The following is a 10,637-nucleotide window of genomic DNA, read 5'->3' on the forward strand; positions in this document are numbered from 1 at the left end:
CTTGGGCTCCCAGCAGTCTGTCACCACAGAAAATTGCCTATTTTATGAAATCAAACCTTCTCAAGGTAGGTGTTTATTCTGAATAATCATGAAACCCAAGATAGAATGGAAGAGTGTCTGGTAAGGCAAGAAGAACTACCATGATGAGAAAGGCTCTTGCCAGGAGCGGTTTGCTTGTTGCAAAGGGTTGCCAACTCTTCTCCAAAATGGAGATTACTTAAGGGCTCCCCAGAGGCCACAAGCAGCCCTCTGAGCTGAGGGACTTGTCCTACCATGGACAAATAGGATACAAGTGAGGAAAAAAGGGGCAGGTCATCTCTCTAACCCAAGTGAACCTCTCAGGAACTCACCCCCAGTCCTTTTCAGAGCCTGGAAAAAGGGCTTTGAAACTTACCACTTATCTTGAGATACTGGATGCAGACTCTAAGGCTGTCTTGAGAGCTCCTGTTGCCTGTGCAGTGTACAGGCACCTCCTGCAGTCTCCTCTGGTCCCAGTGTGGAAAAGCACTTAGATAATGTAACACAAAACTGACCACAATCGAACCCACGAAGCTTTAAATCAGATTAAATCAAGGAGGAAATGAAAGAAGTGTCAGTACTGTCTTTATTCTGTGAAATTACAAAAGAAAAAGGGATAACCTTAAAACAAACTCCCTACAGATTAAAAGCCACAGCAAACAGGACTTGGTGCAAACCACTGCTAGAGTGAGTCAGAACAGTACCTTCTCCAGGAGGAATCTTGACAGGAGAGGCAGGAAGAGGGTGCCTGGAGCAACAGACTTAGAACTCGCTCGGACCAGAGCAAAAGCTTGTTTGCATTGGAACCGCCTTAACTTTATGTCCATCATCCCCAGCTTGTTTTTTCCATCTCCTACAACACTGCATTCAGAAATGGTGGTGCAGCCCTTCATGGCAGCTTTCAGAGACAATCCACCTACAGAGGAGGAGAAGTACATGCCATGCATCAGGGGAACCAGTCTACATAGCTCTTCCCTCCCTGGCCAATCAGGTCCCCTTTTCCACCCTAAGAACTGCCTATTCCTTATATCCAGTTGGCTCCAGACCCTCCAAACCATTCCTGTCTGTTCCCATCTCCTGAACAAATTTGAAGAAGCAAGGTCATGTTAGTTGACTTGAAATACAAAGAGTTTAGAGTTTGTCTTTTCTTTCTGATGATGATTTTTTTTTAATCGGAACATTTTAAATTTAAAAATTGAAAAGATTTTATATAGTTTTATTTCTCTTATTTAAAGATTATTCTGGTCAAACCATGTTGAGCTTCCTAAAGAAACCAGAGCTGTGTGACAGTACTCCAGGTGTTCATTGTCTCCTTCTCTGTCTGACCCTCTCATGACATTTGAGCTGGATGATTGTCTTCCAGCCGAATTTGCAATGGGGTTGAGATGTCTCAAAGACATTACAGGCTGAGCCATTTATTCAGATAAGTCCATTCTCTATGGCCTTACAGGATTTAGCCAACCCTACTTATGCGCACACTGAGGGAGAGCCTGAAACCTGAACTTGTCCTTTACCAGCAGTGGAGCATCTACCTAAGGAGACCCGAGAAGGTGCTGGGTGCCTAACTCCCTATTCAGATATTCTCGCTCATGTTGCTTGTTTTTGCTTACACTGCTCATGCTTCTCTGCTGCATAGGCTATGGAGGTACCTGGAATATTCTGCTGGACGTCTAATCTCACATACAAATAACATACAAGAATGCTTCATTGGTTCTTCACCTTCCTTTGCTCCCTTTCACTGCTACTTGCTCTGCACAGCTCATCACACTGTACAGGTCTCCTCTATTTACACTGCCTGACCAATCAAGTCAAGAAAAGTTAGGAGCATTTTTTATTTCAGTGGTACACTGATTTAATTGCACCACTCTATTTCCATTGCTACAACTGAAAAAAAAAAATGCTGGCTTTCCTTCGTGTTATCTCTGTGAAACATCTTCTAATTCAAGGTTTGGACAACACATCTAGAAAGTGTATAGCAATGACCTTCAGGCATCACGTGATCACCTGGCAATATTATTCACTCAGAGAAATTTCATCCATAACCACACACAAGGTAATTTTTTCCAGTCTGCTTGTACAGCAGGTGCCACTGGCCTTAATTTCCACATTTTTTTTTCCTGCCTGCTGGAGCACAGGTGGGACTGCCATGAAACATGGAAGTCTTTTACCTGCAGCAAGGGAGGAAAGGGGAGTAGGGAAAAGGGAGCTTGCTTTCTACTTTCATGTCTCTAATTACAGCTCCTGAGATGGCAAAAAAAAAATTCTGAAGGAGAACATTATATGCTGCTGGTGACCCAAGACGATCAAAGGCTGGAGTTCCTTCGCAGGGAAGATCTTTGGGTGCCCCAAAGGCTCAGGTGCCAAATTCATGGGGAGTGGCCTGTCCCTGGCTCTCTAGGAGCAGAGGCATCACTACAACAAAAGATGTCTTGTCCCAGTGGCCAGTGTCACCTCATGAGAAAGCCAATGGCTCTGTATTAATTTCACCCGAACCTCCTTCTAAGGAGGCTTAGAAGGAATCTGGCTTAGATCTAGATTCATCCCTGTGCATCCTAGCTAAGGCCAGCAGATTTATTACATGCCCGTATATCAGATTGCTTCAGAAGTCCAGTTCTGCTCTTGACCTCGGTTATGCCATGCTGTGAGGAATCCCAACAGTTATGCATGATGGGGAAGGAGGAAGGCAAAAAAGACTCCTGCCCTTTTACCAGCTTTAAGTCTGTTCCCTTTCAGTTCTGTGTCTCTTCCTCTTTTTATTCTTCACACTTTTTGCCTATTTTTGTTTCTCTATGACGCTTCATCTTAAGACTAGTTTCATCCATTCATCCATATGAAAGACAGCCCCAAACAAAAGGCAGTTACCAGAATTCATTAACCCAGCAAGGTCAATGCACTGGGTTTCTGATCCAGTGCAGTTTACGATTTCGTCACCGCACTGGAAGGAGTCCACACTGTAGCAGGCGGGACACTGGTATCCATTGGGCACGTTGTCTTCTGGCGGCACTGGAAGGACAGAGATGGGCCACAATTGGTTTTAACAAGGGAAGGAGAGGAACAAGCCAGATGATGGCTTAGCCTGGAAAGCCTCATCTCAGGTCAGGGCAGACAGAGAGGGTGTAAGGAAAAAGGGAGCTTACATGAGACAGAGATTGATCGACAGTCATCACCTGTGCAGCAAGCCAAATTGCTCCTTGCTTTTACCTTCCCATAGTTCATGGTAATAGGGCCAAGCTGGCAAACGCTGGACGGCAGGCAGGACTTGATGGATGAAGGGATTGCCATCCCTCCTGTAACAAAGTGGAAGGCAACACCAAGTCATTAACTACATGGTAACTCCCTTCCCCTCCCATTAGTTCCTACATCAGCAACTGCTAAGCAGCCATCCTGGGGTCTCAGAAGGGTCTGGGGACAGCAGAACCACCCCAAAAGCAGCACTGGTGATCGTGGTGATCCCCTCAAAGGAAGGTGGGTGTCATCACATCTGAGACACTAGTGAGGAATTTCTCATTCTCCGTGTTGTACTTACAGGTGGAGAGCATGACTCCTCACAGCCAGCTGGCTTTATTGCAGATGTTCACCATGGCCAAAACGCACCAGCTATAGAGCTTATGGGGTGACCCACGTGCCTCTCACTCACAGCCCATGTTTCTTCATACACAGTCAGCAAAGCACACAGTTTATCGCAGCCACAAGCAGCCTGACAGAGCCAAGTCTAGTCTTTCCCAACCAAACAATAAAGGTGGGGGGCAGAGCAGTTACGCTGCTGTCTACCAAGGCCTCACCAGCACTGTGAGGAGGAAAGGTGGCTTTGCGCAAGCAGGGGGAAGACGTGTACTGGAGCTGCCAGCACCAAAGCTGGTAGGATATGAGATAACCTCCAGTCTGAAAGCCAATAGTCACATTACTGAAGCTGGGCGATGATTGAGGCCATTGCCACTAACACAACAAAGTGTGCACTTGTGTCAGGGCTCAGCACCCATCTTTGGCTTATGAACCACGGAGACACAGTAATAGCTCCGTTCTGGTGGTGCCACCAGGCTGCCTGGTGTCCCCTTCCCTCCTCAAGGGGGGAAGTCAGATGTAGAACAGCTTCTCTCTTTGCCCATGGCCACTGCACCCTCAGTGCTAGATGCCAGCAGCCTTGTGTCCCTCATGGTCCAGCCTCTTGAACCAACCACTCACCTTAGCCAGAATTAAAAGCCACTGTCTCGTCCCAGTGTGTTGCCTAGGTCCTCCCCCAGTAAGAAACCACTGCTCAAAATAGAGTAGACAGCTTTTCCCATCCCAGACCATCCTGATCTCTGGGTCCTTTGTCAGTGAAAAGGAAAATTAACAGCTTATCCAAGGACTCACCATGAGGCCAGTGACAGAAGTGAGGAGAGATACCCATCCCCCAGCCAAACTCCAAAACCCCTGTTGGCGCACAGCCACTGTGGGTGTCTCACCTACCTATCAGGACCTCGTGTAGAATGACGCCACAGGTCTCTTCACCAGCACTACAGGTTTTCATGGGGCCAGAGCAGCTTCTTCCTATGCTGTGACAAACCTCACACTGAAGGGAGGCCCCTGGGGAAAAAAGGAGGACACATTCCTGGCTAGCAGTCATGAGAGATATCACTTCCCCTTTCATCAATGTTTTGCTTCAGCATTTCATCAGCACTTTTCACGTTCCTCTTCCTTTAGTTTCCCTGTATTATTGCCCAGTTTGTGGATTCTTTTTCATTATTTCTGTTATTATTTATTCTAGTATGAACTTGAATTCAGGCAAGTGAGGGGAAGTCATTTGGGGTCAGCATTTTACATTTTAACCACCAACACCCAGTCAGCTTCCCTTGTCCCCTCTACGATGATGGTTGCTTGTTTTCCTAGGGTAGCTCAGGAAAGCATTCCTACAAATCCTTTGGTCCCAGCAGGCATTCAGGTGTCCCTGGATTCCCAGGCCCCAAATACTCTCTTTACAGTGAGCAGGGGCACCCAAAGGTCTGAGGATCAAGAGGCTGCCAGCCTCTGACTGTGCTACGTACAAACGGGGGAATGGCATCTCTCTTTGTAGACATCAGGGGAAATCACTTTACTAACTGCCTGCCATCAGAAGCAGGCCAGAATATCAGGCTGTCAGCAGCAACACTTAGAAAGGCGTAAAGTGTTGACCAACAGAGGAGAAACAGCATGTCTTCCCTGACACACAGTGATCGAGACTGAAGGGTCCAGCATGTAGATTAAGAGGTCCAGGGCATGTGTCAGTTCCCTAAATCCTAGTCCCATCTAAGGCACCTTGCAGTGAGATCTACATGGGGTGGCAGGTATGACACAAAACCTTCAAGACACCAGTGCTCTTCTGAAGCAGAGCTGAAGGACAGCTGAGTTGACATGTAATGTCTAAAGTCTCACACGACCCCCGGCATGAGCAAAGTAAATGAGCCTCTAAGTTTGTGGTAGATGGTGGCTGGAGATCGATTCAGCCAACCGAAGCTCTGTCTGCCTCAGAGTAAACTGAATCACTCCCGCGACTGCCCCAGCTAGATCACCAGTGACCACCACGGGAGCTCAGACAGCTGGTTTGCATTGTAAATGCCTACACCTTCATCTGCACATGGGCTTATAGCACCAAATCTCCCCTGAGACCTGTCATCCCTCTGCAGTGCAAATCTCTCTGGATGAGGGGTTCCTACAGCTCAGATGACAGAAACAGCTCCGCACGCATAGCAGCCATTCCCACATCACCTCCATGTCTCGCAGCCCCGCAGGTCCCAGCAAAAGACTCACCTGGGTCCAGGAAAGCCAGGAAAAAGCTGAGGCTGAGAGGCACTTCCATGCTGATGTAAGCGCAGGGAGCTGCCAAGTCTTGCTGAACACACCACTGTGTGCCACAGGGGCTTTATAAACTGGAGGCAAACAGGAAGTTTTGGGGAAGTGGCACTTGGGGAAGTGCTCTGAAGAATATAGATCCTACAGAGCACTAGAAGCAGTCTTAGGGTTTTTTCATTTAAAGCACAAGTTCTGCCTTTTCCTCCGCATGAGGAATGCTGTTTGTCTTTCCCCAGTGGAGAGTATGCAGCCTGTGGGGAGAGACTGGCCTGCCTGGGGTCTATCAGGTATGTCTCCAGTGCAGACTTTGTTTGAACAACGTTCAGCCTCTGCCATACATATGAATGATGGAGAAGAAAATGTTTGAACAGCCCTGTTGTGCTCTTACCATTAGGCCCAAAGAAGCAAAGTGTACCAAGGGCCAGATGGGAGTTTTCCTTGTGGCTGAGTTTTTGCTGGCTGGATTCCTGTATCTCTTCCCATCAGACAGTCAGGAGCTCCCATACCCTGATACAGCGCCAAAGCAGGGAGCTTCCTCTCCAAGCTGGCATGCAGCTTTTGTTTGCAAAATAACTGCCAAAGCACACCTTGGAGCAGGCTCAGTCAGGGGTTCCTGGGGTTGAATATGTCAGAGCTGCAAAGCAGGTCCTCCAGAGCGTGGGTTCTGATGTAAAACACTTGGAAGTTGATAAGAAAATCTTCTATTGTACGTCTGGGCTTTAAATCAAACCAGACAGCAGTGTGAAGCCATGGATGTGGCTGTGAGACAGCCTGGTCACAGCTTAGGTAATGCTATAGCTGGTTTTCCATGCCCTGAGATCTCATGACGAGCTAACACCAAGCAGCGGTTAACAACTTACCATTGGCGCAGTCGTTTCTGCCCCATGTGCAGGTTTTGTCAGGATCTGCTGCCTCACTGAAACCATTCCCTACCCTGGAGATACCCTCTGTACTCCCATCCTGTACTGGATTGGACACAGACAGTTAGTTTACAGTCCTCCAGGACTTTTTGCATTGACAACAACAAAGAATTGAAATGCCCTTGTGCCCCGTCTCAACTGTGGTTTCAACTCCTTGGGCAAGATACTGCTCCAGGTAGACTCTTTGCTGTGCAGCACAGCAAAGGTGCTGGGCTCATCTGGCCTCCAGACACAAGGGCGACTAAAACAAGAAGTCCTCCACAGCAGGGGCATGCAGACCACAAGTACAGAGGGATAATGAGTCACAAATATGAGGTGCAAATATGAGGACCTTCCGAGGCTCACCCAGTCCTTCCAGTGGCACAGCTCTAGCCCAGGAAATTGCTGCCTGTGGGGATGTATCACAGAGCAGGGAAATCTGGTCTGCTGGGGAGGGAGTCTCACCTTGAACCTGGCAGGGCCAGGTGTTTGAAGAGTGGAGAGGGTTTCACTGCTAAAGTTTCCTACTGATGCGCAGATGAGCTAAGTGCTGTTCCTGGCTCTACGAGAGACTTCCTGCAAATCCATAGAGAAAATCACAGATCTTGCTGATGGTTCCATCCACTCTTTTGCTTTGGTTTTCTGTTTCTCTCTCCCACCTTACCACCTGCTTTTCCCCTTTGGGACTAATCTTTTCAGAGGAAAAGCGGTCTCATGCCATTTCCAAATACATTGAGCAGTCCAGTGGGACTTCTTCTTAGCTAAGCCCACAGCACTGTAAGAGTGGAAATCAGTGCAACCACACTGGATAAAAGCCCAGTTCCCCCAACATCCATAAAGCTGGTATCACAAGAAGACAAAGTAGAATGGTATCCTCACCTTTAATTACTTTTTCAGCTCAGAAATGGTCTCCTGCCACAGTAGATAAGTTATAATGAAGTCAAACTTCTGACTGCAGCCAGTGCAGGATTAAAACATGTTCTTTGTTGGTCTTAACCTCAGACTGAATAAAACCCTGTCCCCAGGCAGGCTGGGGTACTCAGATCAGGGTGATCCCACCATTTAACTACATGTGGGACTACGGATACAAATAGGGAGGTGGGTGGATGTGGCTGTCTCTGGTGATTTAAATTTCATGGCCTTTCATTTAACATGATTACTGAAGTGCCTGGGGCTTTTCCCTGAATGACATGACTTTACTAGCCCCACTGAATTATACTAAGCTCACACATCTTCCACCTCTCATGGAGGGAGAGTGTGAAGCTGCAGCTTTTCATGTGCAGTTTTAGAGATGAAACCAAGCGCAGCAAGGAGCAGCCACAATCTGCAGCAATAAAAGACCTGGAAAATACGACTTATGAGAGAAGATGGAAATAATAAAGCTGCTCAGGGTACACTCAGTCACATCACATATATCTGCAAAAATGAAGGTCGAATATGAAAAACTGTCAGAGCAGACATAGTTTAATTATTGGGGGAACTTTCTAACAGTGACAATACTGAGGCTGATTGTTTAGGGAAGATGTGGATCTTCCATCCTGGGTGTCTTGGAAAAACAGGCTAGACAAATACTTATTTGGGAATTACTTGATAGGATCCTGCTTCAGGGCTGAGAGATGGATTAGATGTGTTCTCCCAAGATCCGTTCTAAATTGGTTCCCTTATTTTAACTTCATGGTATGCATGAAGTACCTGTCTTCTGCAGCATGTCCATATTTCCAGAAGAAAAGGAGAGTGACAACGCGATAATCACCAATGACACTCTACTGGGAGGTGAAGCAGACGGCAGGGAGGTGAGAAAAACTTGTGAGGCAGGAAAAGATAGAAATCCAAACCTGAAAATAGCATTGGCAAGAAGCTGAGTAGAAGGGGATACATTCAAAAGAAAGACATTCAGCAGAAGAAAGACGCCTATCTAAGCATGGACAAAAATCGTATGTGAATTTGTTGTGCAGGCTTGTGACAGAAAACGCCAGTGGGTTTCAGAACACAAACATGATACGTCATCGAAGCATGAAGCTAATAAATCACGTTTACATCACAGCTGAAGAACTCACGTCAAAAAGTTCTGGAAAAAGCAAGAAAAGTGGCAAACTTATGAAAAGGAATGGAAAACAGAGAAAGAGCTGGGGGTGCACAGCTTGCTAGGGGATGGTGAGGAAAAGCCTTATACAGACCTAACTGGGGTTGAAATGCAAGGGAGAATGACAAGGACAGCTTTAAGAAAGAAGAAGTGAGATCAGAGCTAAGGATAAACTCTCCGATGGTGAGATCAATTGGGGCCACGGTGAGCACTCTGTTTCTGTGATGAAACACTTGACACGGAGCCAAAAGGACAGCATGTGCCTGGGCAGAGGGCAAAGCGTTGGGACCGGGAAGCGCGCTGTGGCTGCCAGCCCTCCTCCCTCGCAGTCACTGCATCTGGAGGGATGGCAGCACCGTGACAAACGCTCCCCTCCCAGCAGCTGGGAAGCCAGCAAAGCACTTTCTGCATCGGAGGAGAAGAACAAGAACCCTGGCAGGGCCCTTTGCAATGCAACTGCTCAGCTTGGAGATGTAGCTCACATTGGCAATCTAAATCCAACTAGTATGCCTCATTTGCAGATACCCTGGTTTGCAGACACCCTCTGAGGAACTGGCCGTATTTATTTGAGTTTCGCTGGGAGTCACTAACTCTGTGAAACCACATCTGACTCAGGAAGCTCCAACACTGAAGTAGCTGAGGCTGCCAGAGTACTATAGAGACAGGATATTATTGCGTGTTTGCTCTGCTCTTCCTCAGGACTCTGCTTACACCCACTATTTGTTTGTTTCCAGGCTTCTACCCCCAGGATGCGATGGGTACCACATCCTGCTGCCAGCTCTGGGGAGGAGCATCTCTTTGAAAAGGGTCAGCCACCCACCACCTGCAGCAGCAGCTCAATGAGCTTGGGGTGGCTGGAGAGGAGCAGAGCAGCCCCCATTGCGCCTGCTGCCACTGCTTGTAGCTGAGCAGAAGGTAGCAGAGATGCAAGGACGAGTGTGCATGCTCCGGATCATGGATGTTATATTCAGATGTATGTCACCATGTTGAGTTGAAGCCCTGTACACAGGGTCCTTGCATGGCCTGGGTGTTCAGCTGGGTCCAGAAGGTCACCCAGGCTGGTGGCAGCCACAGAAGTACTGTCCCCCCATTACCAGGACACAGCTCCAGAACCTGGCTGGTGAGGCCATCACACCCATAATAGCCATTTTTAACCACAATGTGTCTCTTCTTCTTCTTCTTTTAGAGGACAATCCTGACTCTTAAGCCTTGCAAAGTCAACACTGGGGCTACGCTAACAGAGGACTATCCATGGCTGCAGGACCCCGTACACCCGTAAGAGCTTTAACACCACCAGTGAGAGAGATCAAGTCCCAAAAGCCTAGGCACAGCTTCTGCAGGACCAGTATAGCAAAGGTATCACACTTACCTCCCTTTGCCTGCCATGCAAGAGGACAAAGCCACAACACATTGGGACATTTCAACAGTGAAGCCATCCATAACCCATGAAAAAAGAAGAAGAGTCAAACCTACCTGCTTTCTGAACTGATTCCTTGTTCTTCAGAACAGAGATTGGTAAAACGTGTCAATCTGGTTAACCAGGCAAGGAAACATAAGATAGCAACCCTAACTACTCCACACAGGTCTCACCTAAATGGTGAGAGCAAGAGGAGTGTCACTCTTGCTGGCCACAAGCTGAAGAACCTTTTGATGCTCATTTGTTTCAGCTGTGATCACACAAATTAATAAACCAGCCACTGGTGGGAGGTCGGTGTAAATCTAATTGCCATTCCTGATTAGGATCTTCCCAAAACCCTACCAGGCACCTCCTCAGCTGTGTTTGCCCATGCTCCACCACCTGACCCCAGGCCAGAGAGGAGGGGAGTTGT

General features: G+C 47.6%; 1 protein-coding gene across 1 annotated transcript; it reads right to left on the minus strand.

The window, feature by feature from the left end:
• Positions 1-586: 586 nt before the first annotated feature.
• LOC104476366 (phospholipase A2 inhibitor 25 kDa subunit) lies at positions 587-5,915 on the minus strand. The gene is made up of 5 exons (XM_010116131.2): positions 5,785-5,915; positions 4,468-4,584; positions 3,156-3,305; positions 2,881-3,021; positions 587-934 (listed from the first exon to the last, which is right to left on the minus strand). Exons 1-5 carry the CDS (start codon positions 5,831-5,833, stop codon positions 711-713), a joined length of 681 nt encoding a protein of 226 aa, XP_010114433.2. The 5' UTR covers positions 5,834-5,915; the 3' UTR covers positions 587-710.
• Between the last annotated feature and the right edge of the window lie 4,722 nt (positions 5,916-10,637).

This window comes from Chlamydotis macqueenii, chromosome Z, assembly GCF_036417535.1.
Source record: "Chlamydotis macqueenii isolate bChlMac1 chromosome Z, bChlMac1.mat, whole genome shotgun sequence".
NCBI classification, from domain to species: domain Eukaryota; kingdom Metazoa; phylum Chordata; class Aves; order Otidiformes; family Otididae; genus Chlamydotis; species Chlamydotis macqueenii.

What these genes read in the sequence shown, in the direction of transcription:
- LOC104476366 (XM_010116131.2), bottom strand. Translation starts at nt 5,833, where the DNA reads ATGGAAGTGCCTCTCAGCCTCAGCTTTTTCCTGGCTTTCCTGGACCCA. An exon ending in TCTACACGAGGTCCTGATAG is followed by an intron (nt 3,306 to 4,467) that starts GTAGGTGAGACA and finishes ACTTTGTTACAG; the next exon opens with GAGGGATGGCAATCCCTTCA. An exon ending in TGCTGGGTTAATGAATTCTG is followed by an intron (nt 935 to 2,880) that starts GTAACTGCCTTT and finishes CCTCCTCTGTAG; the next exon opens with GTGGATTGTCTCTGAAAGCT.